This window comes from Micromys minutus (genome assembly GCF_963924665.1).
Source record: "Micromys minutus genome assembly, chromosome: 22".
In the NCBI taxonomy this organism is placed as follows: domain Eukaryota; kingdom Metazoa; phylum Chordata; class Mammalia; order Rodentia; family Muridae; genus Micromys; species Micromys minutus.
The window spans coordinates 13,209,629-13,226,330 of record NC_137957.1 but is presented as its reverse complement, the minus strand read 5'-3'; the positions used below and the strand labels follow the sequence as shown (position 1 = coordinate 13,226,330).

General features: G+C 47.9%; 1 protein-coding gene across 1 annotated transcript in view; it reads left to right on the top strand.

The window, feature by feature from the left end:
- The first annotated feature begins 3,770 nt into the window (after positions 1-3,770).
- The window catches only part of GNS (glucosamine (N-acetyl)-6-sulfatase), a 32,568-nt gene continuing 19,636 nt past the window's right edge, over positions 3,771-16,702 (top strand). Inside the window, exons 1-6 of the mRNA XM_080935174.1 lie at positions 3,771-4,030; positions 9,645-9,704; positions 12,604-12,810; positions 14,736-14,801; positions 15,202-15,300; positions 16,525-16,692. Of these exons, the coding sequence (XP_080791300.1) occupies positions 3,860-4,030; positions 9,645-9,704; positions 12,604-12,810; positions 14,736-14,801; positions 15,202-15,300; positions 16,525-16,692 (771 nt within the window). The 5' untranslated portion in view covers positions 3,771-3,859. The remainder of the gene's footprint in view (positions 4,031-9,644; positions 9,705-12,603; positions 12,811-14,735; positions 14,802-15,201; positions 15,301-16,524; positions 16,693-16,702) is intronic.

Here is a 16,702-nt window from a genome sequence, read left to right as displayed (position 1 = left end):
GCCATTGGATCCCTGGAGTTAGAATCACTGGTAATTGTAAGCCACACTAGGTGGTGCTGGGAACCAAACTCTGGTCCTCTGTTAAAAAGCAGTTCCAGCTTATAAAGGCCATGTCTCTAACTTTGTTACATGTTGTGAGCAATAAGATATTTTTAAAATAAATAGCTTTGGGCCAGAGAGATGGTTCAGTAGTTAAGAGCACTGGCTGCTCTTCCAGAGGACATGGGTTCAATTCCCAGCTACCCCATGGTGGCTCACAACCATCTGTAATGGGATCTGATGACCTGTCTGGCATGCAAGCACATATATGCAGACAGAGTACTCATATATATAAAATAATATAGAAACAAATCTTTAAAAAATAAAATGTAAAAAGATTTTATGAGGTTTTCTTTTTTGCAATAGGATTTCAGGCTGACATTACTGCAGTCCTGCCTCAAACTCCTGAGCCCTGGACTAGACTTATGTCTCGATAGAGTTGGCATTTTCCTGCTGATTTTTTTTTTCTTCAAAATGGGCCCTATGTTTTGCTTCATGTCAGCCTACAGATCCTGTAGCCTTGCCTGGCCACCACAGTTTTCTTCTCCAGCCGACCCTCACGCACTGCTGACAGCCTTCCTGGCATTCAGTACCTGATTGTGGCTGTATTCTTTGGTGTAAAATATTTTGAGGCGGTGATTTATTTTGTTTTAGTTGTTTGGGTTTTTTGTTTGTTTGTTTGAGACAGGGTTTCTCTGTGCAGCCCTAGCTGTCCTGGAACTCACTCTGTCATTGGCCTGTCTCTGGGATGCTGAGATTAGAGGTATATGCCACCACAACTGCTGCCTGGATCAAGGCTCTGACTTAAAAGTTTCTACCAGGCAGCTCGAGCCTCCTCTGTAAGGAATACAAGATGCAGCCATTCCATTTTCATCCGAAGGTAGATCCTGGAATACTTTGGGACGTCTAACAACTTTGGTGATGTGTTAATCCCTATACTTCAAAGGGTCCACGTCCCTCCTCTTGGAGCATATAAAACCATCATTCTAGTCTTTCCTGTTTAGCATGAATGGCCAGCGCAAAGTCATCAGGATAATTGGTAGATCAGTGTTCCCCAGGATGCACAAAAGCTTACATCTGGTTGGACTGTGCTGTGAAACCAAGCTGTAAATAACTTTTGCTGTGAAAGCCCCACAAACAGAAACTGTTCTGGAATCCCTTTCATGACTGAGTTAGATAAGAATGTACTTACCCAATCAATACCCTCATAATTAGCTGAGGGTGTCTTTACTTCCCCTGGCAAAGATAGTCCATGCAACATGGCTCCTGCAGTCACCTGTTGCCTGAGATCATGAGAGATAATAATCATATCCGTGATTGTTTCTGCAGGGCCAGTCTGCCTCCTTGAGCAGGGATGTGCTAGGGCATGCAACAGCTTGCCGGTTTTGTTTATCTACTCAAAGAAATTGCTTTTGAGCCTTTTTTCCCCCGGATTTTTTTTTCTAGTCCTTGTTTCAATAATTTCTGTTATTAACCTTTAAAAATGAATTATTTTTGTTATGTGTATTTATTTGTGTACGTCTCTGTGTGAGTGTGCATACCATGTGTGGGTACCCGAAAAGGCCAGGAGATCCTGCCAGGATCCCTGGAGCAGGAGTTAGAGGCAGTTTGTGAGCAGTCCTCTGCAAGAGCAGTAAGTGTGCTTAACCACTGAGCCTTCTCATCTCCAGACCAACATCTGGCTTTGAGCAAACTGTAGTTAAAGAAATACTTTACCTTTTTTGAATCCGTATCACTGAAAATACATATGGATAATCTGACTGAACCTCACAGACAGACAGTATGGCGTGGAGGTTGCTGAAAAAGGAACAAACTTCCCAGGGATCCCATCTGAGCAGCACTAGACCCATAGAGTGGTTTTCAGCACAGCAACTGATGAAAACTCTGACATGATTGACAGTCAAGCCTGCAAGCTCAAAGCTAAAGCAGGGGGCTGGGCACTGTGGCAGCCCAGAGGAACTGCACTGCTGGTTCTCTTGGAGTCCTTTGTAATAGGTAAGAATGTTCCTCTTGCTGCTTTTCCCCCTTTGTCTTCCAACATATTTTTTACTATGATGCATCTATTTATGGGTCCTTGATTAATTAGTTAATTAATTTACCGGCCTGGCTTAAAATTAGCTTAGTAGCTGAAAACCTTGTACTTCAGGTGCTTCCTCCACAACAGCATTCTGAGAGTGAACATTCTTGTTACCAGCCCAGAAAGTTAACATTGAGTTAGTCTTTTACAGTGAAGTAGGTGGTCAGCTGTTAAGTTTTTCTGAGACTTTTTCTTCAGACAGGTTCTTATAGCCTTAGCCCAGGTTAGCCTGAAATGTGTAAGCCTCCTCCCCCAGTTTCCCAAGAGCTGGAATTACAGGTATTTGCCATCATGACTGGGGGAAAACTGTCTCTGGGTTTTCTGCATGAGGCTGAGCTTCTCGGATCTTATTTTCTCCAAATTTAGACATCTTGTAGCTATTATTTCTTTTAAAAAGTTATTTCTTCTTTCCCTAACTCCAGTTTTGTGAGTGGTGGACCACATTGTTGTGTCTCATAAGTCACAGAGATCCTGTACATTTTTATTGTATATTATACTAATTGTAAAATATAGTATATTATTACAAAATATCTGCTTTATTTTAGATATAAAAATAAGAAAATGTATTTAAGAGATACTACACCCAGCTGTCTGACAGATGGCTCAGTAGTTAAGAGCACACGTTACTCTTACAGAGGGTACAACTCTCCGAAATCCACGTGGTGCCTCACAACCATCTGAAACTCCAGCCCCAAGGGTTGTGATGCTCTCTTTGACTTCCCCAGGAAATAGGCAGGAATGGTAACATACATACATGCAGACAAACACGCATACAGATTAAAAATCACAAAGGTATAAGTCCAACACATAACGAAGTGGCAAATGGCTGTAACTTACTCTGTTCTGCACAGAACAGTGCTCACTTGGTATGTGGCACACTGACCTCGCAGAAATCCCTAACAGCAAGTCAAAGGACGCAGGCAGAGCTGTCCATTCAGCTAACTTAAAATGCTTACCTGAAGGCTTTATTCAACAAAGAATTTGTTGCTATTGGCTAACAGCTTCCAAGAAGGTTTGCAAAAACTCACCAAGGAGGACTGGCCAGGATGGGTCTGAGCCTGCCAAGGCACCCGCAGTCAAACCTGAGTTAGATCCCCCGAACTTATTCCACAGAAAGAAAGGACTCTCTGTCCTTCCTCCAGCAAGATGCCCTCTGACTCCACACAAGTGCCGCGGAATGTACATGAGCGCGCAAAAACACACAAAATACATGCAAATTAAAGTTTGATTAAAATTTGAAACGTTGGCCAAGAGCTCGTAGCGTAAAGTTAAGACTGTCCTAAATTGTTTGAAATTACGTGCCATCCGAGGGAAGTAGAAATAACACCGCCAGCTGAGCCAAACGAGAACCTCATCTCCATCTGCGAAAACTGGCCGGAACTTTAACCAGCAGCTGATCTTATGTACACAGCGCGTGCATTGCTTCTCTCCGGAGGGCAGATGAGCCGGCTGCCTCCTGACTCCATCTCCAGTCGGCAGCCGAGCTTCCTCCAGCATCAGGAGCCCGCCTGACCAGAGGCGCGGCCGGGCTCCGCGCGGTCCTAGCTCTGTCCGGCCGCCCTGCGCCCAGGCAAGCCGCGGCTCCCCAGGCCCCGCCCACGGCCGCCCGTCACGTGACGGCGCGCCCCGCCCCCTGCCCCCGGTTCACGTGATCTCGCCTCGGGAGAGAAAGCTTGACCCCAGACTCCTGCGCTCACCTCGCGTCTCCCCGCAGCTCTCGGTCCCCCGCGGAGCGTGGCGGCCATGCGGCTCCCGTCGGCCGCCTGGCCCCGGCCCGGCCGTCCCCGCCGCCTGCCGGCGCTGCTGCTGCTGCTGCCGCTGCTGGGCGGCTGCCTGGGGCTCGTGGGGGCGGCTCGCAGGCCCAACGTGCTGCTGCTGCTCACCGACGACCAGGATGCGGAGCTCGGCGGCATGGTAACTCCTGTCCACGCCCTCCCCGTCCCTCTTTGCTGGGCGGCTTGGCCGTGGGTGGGTGTGCGCGGTCACTCCGGGTCCTCCGTGAGCTTGGGCTCAGCTCCCTCTGCCGAGCACACCCACATGCTCGCACCGGGCGCACGGTGCCTCTAGCCTGGTCCTTACACTGCTGCAGTGTACACTCGCGGCTCAAGGCAAACCTGTGGAGGCCAGTGATTTGATTAGGGAGATCCGAGGCCACATCAAAGTCGGCATCCGTGTGTGCTTCCGTGATGGCTTTGAAAGTGGGTTGTAGGCTGTAGCTGTTACTGAGAGTGTGTTGCCTAAGAAGCTTCAAAAACCCAAATTCATGTAGCCTAATCGAACACCCGGCTGAGCCATTACTGTCAGGGCTCCACTTTATGTCTACTGGGTGTTGTCATGAAGACTACGCTTCCTTCCGAGAGTCATTTCTGCTCTTTCGAGGTTCCGGAATTTGACCTTTGGGAACATGCACGCCAATGGTGCTCAAGGGATTTGCCCAAAGCACTGAAGCAGGAGGGGCAGATTAGGACCAGCCCTCCAGTGGCATTCCGTCCTGGGTCAGCATTGCTCTCATTAAAAAAAAGAAAGAAAGAAAGTCTCTATACCCTCTTTCGGTTCCCCTTCTGCTTTCAGCTGATGGCTGAAGCTGTGAAACTTCTAAGTGGTAGGGTCCTACTTTATCCCGTGTGGTAATTAACCCTAGCTCAATGTTCTTCAAGTTGCCGGTCCCGGCTGGTCAGTGAGTTGTGAAATCAGTCTAGTGATTAGCTGCCAACATTTTGGTTTTCCGTGTGTCACGTGTGATACTAATGGTAAAAGCAGAGCCCCGTGTTTCTGGGCAGTAACGTGCGATTTGCATTCAGTGGGCTGTCTTTTTCTACATGGTGCTTAGGTGTTGCCTTACCCACCCCTTGGCCCTTCTTTTTATCTACATAGGCCCCATTGCCTTGTTGCTTGGTGTCCCCCTGAGCCGTAAGGATGCTGACTCTCTTCCCCCTTCCACCCCCCAACAGGATCCACAGTCCTGTAGGGCACCCCAAAGCCCGTGCCTGCTGAGCCAGTCCTCTCCTCAGTCCCTCAGAGCTAGTCCCACCGCCTGTACCAAAAGTCTTGACTTACTTTCCCTCTTAGATTTTACTATCACTCCAACTGTTCCCATAGCTCTCTTTTTGTTTTTGTTTTATCTCGTTTGGTTTTGAGACAGGGTCTCACTGCATAGCCGTGGCTAGGCTTGAACTCACCAGTGTTGGAATTTCAAAACTTTACCAGATTTAAAAAAAAAAAAATGCTGCCTCTCCCAGTGACTAATGTACTCAATAGGAAACAAAAATCACTACTTATATATAAGGTGTCCCAGTTCAGTGACTGTCACTTAGCACAGCTGTTGTCTGTGCATAGTGTTAATAGTATTTGCCTCTAGAACTTTCTTGTTTGATTGTTTGCTTCTTTATCCCAGAAGGATGTGTGTTTAGGGGGAGTATTTGTCCGCATGCCTCAGGGGCCTGAATGGAGTGGAGGTTAGAAGACAGCTTTTCTCATTCTCCATTAGGGTCCTGGGAACTGAACTCCTTGGGCTTGGACCCCATGAATCATCTCCACGGCCCTAGGTTCTCTTTTAAAGAAGTATTTGTAGTAGCCGGAGAAACTAGAACAAATGGAGCTTGTAGCTTCCCACAGGTGCTCTGTCCACAACCCAGGCTCGTTTCCTGGATCCCACAAGAGCCGCGGACACTGAATAAACAAGGAAAGGGTGTTTGGTTGTCTTAAAGCTGCAGCTCCTGTCACTTGAGGGAATCCTGACTTTTCTTGGGGCCCCCTGTTGGAGCGGTGACAGTAATTGTCAAATAGGATGACAGGAGTGAAGAGCTGAGGTGGTAATGACGGTTGAGAACTTCCGTGGTGCCGGGCAGAGCGTGGGGCGTCTTCTCTTTCTGTTTTCTGATGTCACGGAAGCCTTCTGCTGCAGACAGTGTTGGCGAGAGAGATGAGATGCAAAGGAGTTAAGTAAATATGTTGTCTGGGGTACTCAAGGCCGCATAGGAGCTTTGCACTGAGTCTTCAGGGGCATTCTGGAATGTCGTCGGTGGGGTTCACCCACAGTGCGTAATTTATGAATAAAGCCTTATGCCTAGTGTCTCTATCAGAGAGAGGAATTGTGTTTCAGATTGCCACAACAGTTAAGAAGTGAGGACTCCATACACACACACACACGCCCACACTGGCTCAGATCAAAAGTGATACCCCATGATTTTCACTCAATGTGATTTGTTTTGTTTTTTCCTTTTTCCAATACAGTCCATGTCCTAGTTAGGAATTCTATTGCTGTGATGAAACTCCAAGACCAAAACCAACTTAGGGAGCAAAGGGTTTATTTGGCTGTCCTGTCTATCCAGGGAAGCCAAGACAGGAACTCAAACAGCACAGGAACCTGGAGGCAGGCGCTGAGGCAGAGGCCACAGAGGGGTGCTGCTTACTGGCTTGCTCCACCCACAATGGGCTGGGCCCTCCTCCAACAATCACTAATTAATAAAATGCTCTACATACAGGCTTGTTTACAGCCCAGTCTTAAGGGGGTGTTTTCTCAATTGAAGTTCCCTCTTCTCAGATGAGTTTAGCTTGTGTCAAGTTAACATAAAACTATCCAGCGTGGTCCAGGCTGACTCAAGTTATCCATGTAGCTGAGGATGTACTTGAATTCCTGTTCCTTCTGCTTCTACCTCCCACGAGCTGAGATTACAGGCATGCACCACTTTAAAAAAAAACAAAAAAACAAAAACAGATTGCCTCCTTATATGTGTGTACAGCCTGCAAAGGGCACAAGAGTGTATCAGAAGAGCTAGAAGAGTTAGAGGTGGTTGTGAGCTTCCGTGTGGGTGCTGGGAATCAAACCTGGGTCCTTTGGAAGAACAGCCTTTTCTACCCAGCCATCTCTCCAGCCCGTCAGTCACCATTGCTCTGTGTTATGTGTGGTCACCTCACCTTTCATGTTTAACATTGCACAGTATTTGTTCCATGTGTCATCCGAGAGACTCGGCTTCTGTTGGTTTTTACAGGGTATGTCTCCCCCATCCCCCGAACTATCCCCTTAATGATGATGTGATGGACGATTGCTTACAAATGCACAGGTTTTTTTTTTTTTTTTTTAAATCATTTACTCTAGGAAGAGGGTGCGTCTGGTCAGGAGCCATGTGGGAATGTAGGGAAGGAATAAATGTGACATTGCCTAAAGGGAGACAACCTCCATTGTTGAAGGGAAAGTCAGCCACCGAGTTACGGAATCGTTGAAACCCTTGGAGTGCTAATACTTGGGGTCAGGAAAGTCAGTGAGCCCTTTGGATTTTATAAAGGGGAATTTGCTCATGAGCATAAAAGCGGCGGTTTCTTAATACCGACACATGGCTTCCACCTGACCAGCCACCGTCCCTTCAGATTAGCATGGATGTGTTTCCAGTATAGTGCGGTCTCTTGCTTGGGACTTGTTGAGCCACACGTAGATTACCACGTAAAGCTCTAACCCGAAATGCCTACGCAGCCTTGTCTCCCACTCTTTCCCTTCTGTCTCTCGAGCTGTTTTCCCCACAGGTTGCTCATCTGAAGTAGGTTCCCGCTTTCTTCCCACCAGGTGTGTCACGTAGCCTGCGGTACTCTCTCTCACCTGCACTACCTGAGGTCATTGGTCACCTGAAGTCATTGATTACCTTGCTCAGGTCCTAAAGCAGTGGTGAGGGAGGGCAAGGTGGAGTTTCCTGCCGCCTTCGCCTAGCTCAGTGTTTGCTGAGATTAGCACATGACACACCAGAGTCTCCTTGTAAACCTAACACTGCTGGTAGGTTTGCGTGCTTATCAGTTTGATGACTGAATCCCTCTCGGTCCCCATTCTTTCTCTACACCACTGGTTCCCAATCTTCCTAGAGCTGTGACCTTTAATACCTCATGTTGTGGTGACCCTCAACTGTCAAAGTATTTTAGTTTCTATTTCTTTTTACTGAATATTTTATTTATTTACATGTTATCCCCTTTCCCAGGTTTCCCTCAGCAAACCCCCTATCTCATTCCCTCTCCCCTTCTATGAGGGTGCTGCCCCACCCACCCACCCACTCCCACCACCCTAGCATTCCCCTACACTGGGGCATTGAACCTTCATAGGACCAAAGGCCTCTCCTCCCATTGATGCCAGACAATGCCGTCCTCTGCTGCATATGTAGCCCATGGGTCCCTCCATGTGTCCTCTTTGGTTGGTGGTTTAGTCCCTGGGAACTCGGGTGGGGGTGGGGGTTGATTGGTAATGTTGTCCTTCCTATGGGTTGCAAACCCTTCAGTTCCTTCAGTGCTTCCCCCAACTCCTCCATTGGGGACCCTGTTCTCAGTCCAGTGGTTGGCTGTGAGCATCGTCGGCCTCTGTATTTGTCAGGCTCTGGCAGAGCCTCTCAGGAGACAGTTATATCAGGCTCCTGTCAGCAAGCACTTATTAGCATCCGAGATAGTGTCTGGGTTTGGTGTCTGTATATGGAATGGATCTCCAGGTGGAGCAGTCTCTGGATGGCCTGTCCTGGTGGACATAAGACTTATACAGTTCGTTCTTGGGTCTGAAAGGTTTTCAGAATCATTACAGGCCTCCTCATGAGCCTCACCCGCTTTAGTTTTTGCTGTCCAGGAAGTGAAGACAGATCAGTGTGCCTTTGATGGATAGTTACAAAACTGTCTCTGCCTTCTGGGGTGAAGATAACTTTCCCCTGTGCTTTTTCAGATCTTAGGGGATGCACAAGAGATGAAAAGTGCAGATGGAACACACCAATAGGCCTGGCCATGTAGCTGGTAGGAGGGTGCTTGCCCGGGTTCAGTCCCCAGCCCTGCAGTAATTACATCTATGATGAACAGGGTCTGTGTGCCTCTGTACACATGCTATAGTCTGACTCACATACCACTGCAGGGGCTAGTCAGTGGAGTCCTTCTGTCCTTACTGTGCCGGGGTTCCATCCTTACGGTGGAAGGTTGGAAGCAGGCTGTGAACCTTGTGACCTTCTCTGGCTTTCATAATCTAAGTGTTGCATTACTTCCCCATTCATGACTGTGAGCTTCCCTGCTGATCAGTCCATGCCTTGGGGTTATTGGCAAATAAGAGAGCACCGTGATTTCATTACCTGCGGCCCCCATGAACCGAACAGCATTATTAGCTATGAACTTTGGCTTCCTACTTGTACAGGGTTTACCTGACGTTCATCTCCAGAATCACTACTTTTGACTTTGTGCCAGAGCTAACCATTTGGAAATAAATGATTCAGATAAAGATGAAAGGGGCTGCAGGGGTGGCTGAAAAGGTTAAGAGTACTCATTCTTGCAGTAGACCCAGGTTTTCCCAGCACCCACACAACCACTAACAGTCTGTACGTCTGTCCGTTCCCAGAGGATCTGATGCCCTCTACAGGCCTCCGCTGGCACTGCATGCGTGCACATGAGGCACAGACATGCACATTCCGGCAAAACAACCGCACACACAAGATAAAATATAAATCTGAGTTGTAACAAAACACAAATTTTGATTTCTGTGTTTTATCATACACTGTTTAACGAGGAATTGTTTACTTTGTAGACACCACTGAAGAAAACCAAGGCACTCATCGGAGAGAAGGGGATGACTTTCTCCAGCGCTGTAAGTTTAGAAGCCAACGCGATGCCGTTAGATATCATATCACACCCCAGGAAGAAGCCTCATGCTTCATTTCTAGTGGGTTGGTTGTTGCTTTTGTTCCTTGTTTTTTTAAATGAAGTTCCTGGTATGAAGAGTTTTATTTTTTTAATTGAAATGATAAATTGCTGGTCTCTCTCTCTTTTTTTTTTTTTTTTTTTTTTTGAGGAGTGCTTGTTTGTTTGTTTTGAGACAGGATCTCACTGTGTAGCTCTGGCTGTACTAGAACTCACTCAGTCAACCAGGCTGGTCTTAAACTCACAGAGATATGCCTGCCTCTGCTTCCCAAGTGCTGGGTTAAAGGCGTGTGCCAATACACCTGACTAATTGCAGGTATTTTCTTAGCTAGTGTGCAGTGCTGCATAACTTGGGAATTTTATTGAAATCCTTACTGTTTGAGGGTTGAAGCTGGTTGTGCAAATGAAGGACATTTATGCTGTGTAAGCTGCTACAGAGTGAACGTTTCATGCGCTCTGCTAGCTAACCCTGAAAACACACACACACACACACACGGCCTGTATGGAATCAGAGACCCAGAACAAGTCCAACTGTTCATATCCAAGAACCATGCACAAAACTCCGTAAGGGTGTCGACCTCACTGAGTGATAGCACAGTGCCCTGCTCAGGTTTAAGTATAGACTCTGTAGCCAGACCGCCTAATTTTGAACAGATCTTTAGTTCTTTATTTGCCTGTTCCTAGCTTCGTTTTGGATTTTGGTTTCCCTGCTTTAAATGAAGTCAGTATGACGGTCCACCTCAGGGTCATTTTGGTTCCATGAATCAGCACATGATGAATGCGTTGGTGTAAGGCCACAGCAAGTTTTACACGGATTAGCGTTGTCCACAGAAGGAGTAGTTGAAGGGAGGAAGAGTTCATTCTAACCTGGAAAACTCAGTCCACGTATCAACTTAAAATAGACCCCAGTATGTTGGTATGTGCCTCTAATTCCAGCACGCAAGAGGCAGAGGCTGCCCAGGGTCACATAGTGAGACTTTAGAGAAGAAAGAAGAAGAAAACATATCAAAGAACACAGAGCTCCATTTAGCAGCAGAAACTTCACTCTAGGAACAACAGGCAGTGGCCAGAAATGGTTATGATATCTTCAAGGAAGCCAGACAGTGGTGCAAGCCTTTATCCCTAACACTCAGGAAGCAGGGGCAGGTAGATCTCTGTGAGTTTGGGGCCAGCCTGGGCTACATAGTGAGATCCTGTCTCCAAAAAAAAAAAAAAAAAAAAAAAAAAAAATTGATACAAGCAACAGTACTTTTTGAAAAAATGCTTGATATGTTGATAGGCACATCATTTCTATAAAAAGACACTATTGTAAAATAAAATATACTTCTAATTAAAGTTTTAAGACTTTTCAAAATCCAACTAAATGATTCTATATATTACCTGGGTAATAGTAGTCAAGATAGTATTTCTCGAGGGCGTCCGACTTGCTGTGCATTTGCTCAACCACTGGACTAGAGACCCAGGCCCAAGCGTGGATGGGTTTTGTCAGCACCAGAGATCTATCTAACCCATAAGATGATGTTTTAGCTAGGATCTACGATGAAGTGTGAACCTTCAGCGTTATGTGAAACTGACCATAAAAGGCCAAAAAGGGAAATGTTCTAGTTTCCTTTCGACTGTGGTAAAACGCTCTGAGCGAAGGCAGCTTGGGGCAGAAAGCTTTTATTAGGCACACAGCATACAGTCACAGTCCATAACTGAGGGACGTCAAGGCGGGAATTCCAGCAGAAACCACAGAGGAAGACTGTTTGCTGGCCTTGCTGGCTCAATTTTGAACCCAGGCTTAACTGACTTGAAGGTTTCTATTGTTGTTTGTTTTGTTTTTCAAGACAGGGTTTCTCTGTGTAGCCCTGGCTGCACTGGAACTTGCTCTGTAGACCAGGCTGACCCCAAACTCAGAGCTGCACTTGCCTCTGCCTCCAAGTGCTGGGACTAACAGTGTGTGTGTCACCGTGATGGCTTAGCTTATACAACAGTGTTTCTTATACAACCCTGGACCAGCTCAGGGAATGCCGTCACCCACAGTGGGCAGGACCCTCCTGTATCAATTAACAATCAAGGTCGTCCCCATAGACATGCCCACGGGCCAGTCTGATCTGGGCAGTCCCTCAGAAACTCCCACCTTGGGTGACTCTAGGCTGCGTCAATTCAACAGTTAAAGCCAGCGAGGCCAGGAGAGAAGAACGGTCAATGTAGAAATTACACGTGGGGCCATTGGCCTTGCTAGTGGTCGGTGCTACGTGCCAGTCTTCAAGACTGTTCAGCAAGCTGCTCGAACTGTGGCGCCTCCTTTCCTGCCCCACTTGTGAGGGTGTCACTCTCTCCTGGCTTCCATGTGTGCACCCACACACAAGTGACAGACTCGTGAAGACACATACAGCACATACATATGCGTACATAACTAACGTGTTTTTAAAGCGGAATTACAGAGGGCAAATAACACGGCTTAAAGGGGCGGTGGTAGGGAGTGAGCGTTCGTGTGGAGACCTCAACCCTTGTTGAGCCTCTTAAAATGCCAGTCAGAACCGGAAGCTAGCTCAGTGGTGGAGTGTATGCTTCGCATTTGCTAGGTCAACCTGAAAAGCAGAAAAACAACAGCAAACCAAATTTAATACTTAAAGGATGCCATCATGGATTCCGGGTTTAATTATGACGTTTACACCCAGCTCCACCTCACCTCTCCCACCTGCCTCCCGGTCCCCGTTTCTCAGGTAACAGTTAGTTCACTGACTTCATTTTATAGTCTGCTGTGTCTGACAAGCAGCTCAGGGGTGTAAAGAACAGGCTCTGCTCCATGAGAGGCTGAAACAAGTGCCTTCCTCTTCCCTCTCACGCCCCCTCTCTAGTATGTGCCCAGTGCTCTCTGCTGCCCCAGCCGAGCCAGCATCCTGACTGGAAAGTACCCACACAACCATCACGTCGTGAACAACACTCTGGAGGGGAACTGCAGTAGCAAGTCCTGGCAGAAGACCCAGGAGCCCTACACTTTCCCAGCGATCCTGAGGTCGGCGTGCGGCTATCAGACCTTCTTTGCTGGGAAGTATTTAAATGAGGTATGCGGAGTGGTCTGCTTTCTTACAACAGCATTTGAAAAGGGAATCCGTTTATTTCACTACTTTTCTCCTTGGTATCAGTTCGAGTCATGCTATTCACGGGTTTGGTTCTGTGCAGCTGATCTGCCCATTCATCTGGGATTCTTCTGATCATGTGGCTGTCACAGTGTCATTGTTCCATTTCCTCCTCTTCAGTATCAAGGGGGAGGGGCTCGATGCTGCGCTCAGGTTTCTGAGAATCGTTTCCGAATTACAACAGTTCGGGGTACAGCTCATTTTTTGACCTGCAGAGTGAGGACAGACTGAAAGTGAGACTAGCCTGTGGAGGGTGTGTGACGGGAGGGCTCAGCCGTGGCTGGGAGGCCGTGGAAGCACATGGCCCTCACTGTGGCTGCCACTCAGGGCTGCAGAGCCCCAATGCACCACCTTGGTCTCAGTTTCCTACAATCTATGCTTAAAGGAAATGCTGTACTGGGGTGTTTGGGGTTCTCTCCAGTGACAGTTAAACTGGGGTGCTGGATGAAGAGGTGTGTGCTTTCTGACATCCTTTCCTTCTTCATGTCACATGAATTTTCTGTGGTCCTTTCTCCCTGTCATTGAGGGGGTCTGCCCACTGGCCTTGAGGGAGGATGAGTCAGTTTGAAAGAATTATGAGAAGCAGGAAGACGCTCTGTTGCAGGGATCGGGGCAGCTGGAGGGTCAGAAGGGAACTTGGGCTGCTTTGCACATTGAAGGTTGTTTGAGGGGAACCACTGGTGCAGAGACAGTCTTCAGAGGTTCTGTTCTGCCTTAATGGGCAGTACTAAATAAATAGTATTTAGATGGGGGTAGGGGTGTGCTGTGGCCTCTTCTAATCATTTTATCAAATAAATCGAGCCCCCAAAGTTGATTTTTATCAGGACAGCGGAAGTAATAGGCAAGCGTCTGATTCTCTTGGCTATGAACAGCCAAGTGTCATTTAGGTTATTCAGTTGGAACACGGCACATACCCATGAATAGGTCCCATGTAATAGCCAGATGGCAAATGTTGAGCTTAAAGGCCACATGTCTCCGAGAGCTACGGCACAGTGCCACTGTAGCAGAGATGCAACTGTGGACACTCCGGGTGAGTTTGCCTGGCTGCGTACAAACAAAGCCGTCTACACCGACGTCTGGGGTTCCGTAACTCACATTGCACAAGTTCTCTTTTGACTGTCTTTGTATGTTAAATGATCGAATGGCACACTGGCCATTCAGAACAGCTGGCAGGCCAGGCTTAGCACAGTGACATGGTCACTGGCTGCTGAAGAGAAGGCTTGGGTTACAGAGTTCGCCACTCATTAACTGGTTTGTGTGTTCAGGCAAGTCGTGCACCCGTTGTCTCGGGCACTGGTTGAAAGCTGTTCTCAGTTGCCTATTTCTGTCTGGGCTCTCTAAGGGGATCTCACACCCTGACCCACTGTGTGGACTCTCTAAGGGGATCTCACACCCTGTCCCACTGTGTGGACTCTTTAAGGGGATCTCACACCCTGACCCACTGTGTGGACTCTCTAAGGGAATCTCACACCCTGTCCCACTGTGTGGACTCTTTAAGGGGATCTCACACCCTGACCCACTGTGTGGACTCTAACACCCTGACCCACTGTGTGGACTCTAACACCCTGACCCACTGTGTGGACTCTAAGGGGTTCTAACACCCTGACCCACTGTGTGGACTCTCTGAGGGGCTCTCACACCCTGACCCACTGTGTGGACTCTGAGGGGATCTCACACCCTGCCCCACTGTGTGGACTCTAAGGGGATCTCACACCCTGACCCACTGTGTGGACTCTAAGGGGCTCTAACACCCTGCCCCACTGTGTGGACTCTCTGAGGGGCTCTAACACCCTGCCCCACTGTGTGGACTCTCTGAGGGGCTCTAACACCCTGCCCCACTGTCCTTTCAGTATGGAGCCCCAGATGCAGGTGGACTGGAGCATGTGCCTCTGGGCTGGAGTTATTGGTATGCCTTGGTAAGTGACCACGGAGGTGAGTGATAACAGCTTAGAGACACAGAACATGTGTCCTCTGACTCAGCCCCGTACCGGCCCAAGTGTTCTGGCAGGTGACTTGTCTCTGTAACAAAAGTCTGTTGGCTGGTGAGTCACCTCATCCCAGGTATGTTCCTGCCATTAGTGGCCTGAGCCATGTGATTCCCTGGTCTTCCTGACCCAAGTGTGGCTTTTAAAACAGCATAGACTAATGAAACCCTGCTAGTCTATGATAATGCTCCTCAAACCCAATTCAGTGTTGATGCAGACAGCTGCCCCTCTTCTGTCTCGTCGCCTTTAAACAGGGCACTTTAGCCCAGCAGGTCACACTGTGCCTTTGTATAGTGACTTCCTCACAAATGTTACTTCCTGTTTCATATAGGAAAAGAATTCTAAATACTATAACTACACCCTCTCTATCAATGGGAAGGCGCGGAAACATGGTGAGAACTACAGCCTGGACTACCTGACAGATGTTCTGGTAAGTTCTGAGGCTCAGCGGCCCAGCCTCACACATGACTGCTTTGTCTAGACAGCAGCTGAGTCTGATTTGTACCAGCAAACAGAAATTCGCAGGGACTAGGTCTGTCTGCCAAAGAATATTTTCAGCTTATTAAAGACCTCTGGGCTGTTTTTCTCTGCATATAAGCCAAGACTCGAGTCTCATATTCTCCAGAGGTAAAGGCCACTATCTGTGACTGTGGTGGCCACAGAGACTCTCCTCAGGTGTCCTTCACAGGGCGAGCCCATGTGCCTGTAAAGCACTGAGGTCAGGTAGACTGCTCCCAACCTGACATGTTTCTAAGGGAAACCTTCCGCTGACAGTCTAGCACATAGCACTGCAGTTGTTCCCTGGAGAGGGCAAAGACCAGGTCCTTGGAAGGCAACCTCTGGGGGCGGGGATATGTACACGCAGTTGTTTACTGATGATCGTTCATTTATTACTTAATTAGTCACTGATGGGTAAGGTAAGTCAGAGGGTAGAGGGAGATGGGTATCTTCTGAGCAGAAACCTGAAGGATGGGAGAGCATTGTCCAGAGAGTGTCCTCTGGATGAGGCGGACGCAGGGCTGAACTGGGGAGAAACCGCTGGCAGCTGCACACCTCGTAGTTGGGATTAAGACAGTGGGGTTGGGGCTAGAGAGATGGCTCAGCAGTTAAGAGCACTGACTGCTCTTCCAGAGGTCCAGAGTTCAATTCCCAGCAACCACATTACAACCATCTGTAATGAGATCTGATGCCCTCTTCTAGTGTGTCTGAAGACAACTACAGTGTACTCACATACATTAAAAAAAAAAAAAAAAAAAAGACAGTGGGGTTGATTCTCTCCTCCCACAATATTGGTCTGCGAAGGGCACACAGCACATTGGGTTTGGCTGGAAGCACCTTACCTGCCAAACCCTCCCACTGGCCCTCTTAGTGTTCCTTAAGGTGTCATGACTATAAATTAATACTAAAATGGACAGTTTACTATCCCTTACTGTTTGAGGAACATAAACTCTAGGTCTTAGAAAGTTAAGGTCTCAATTACTCTCCTTGGTGGACTTGTCAAGGTCCAGACCTTGGCATGGTCCAGCCCTGACATAACCTATATCTGAGATTAGCATCCACACTGACCCTGCGTGCTCTGTCTACCAAGAGAACCTTCCCCATTGCACACAGTTGCTAGGCAGGACAGGAGATGACAGCTCTCTGTGTGTGTCAGGCCAATCTCTCCTTGGACTTCCTGGACTACAAGTCTAACTCTGAGCCATTCTTCATGATGATCTCCACTCCAGCGCCCCACTCACCATGGACAGCTGCACCTCAGTACCAGAAGGCTTTCCAGAATGTCATCGCACCAAGAAACAAGAACTTCAATATCCATGGGACGGTAGGTTCCT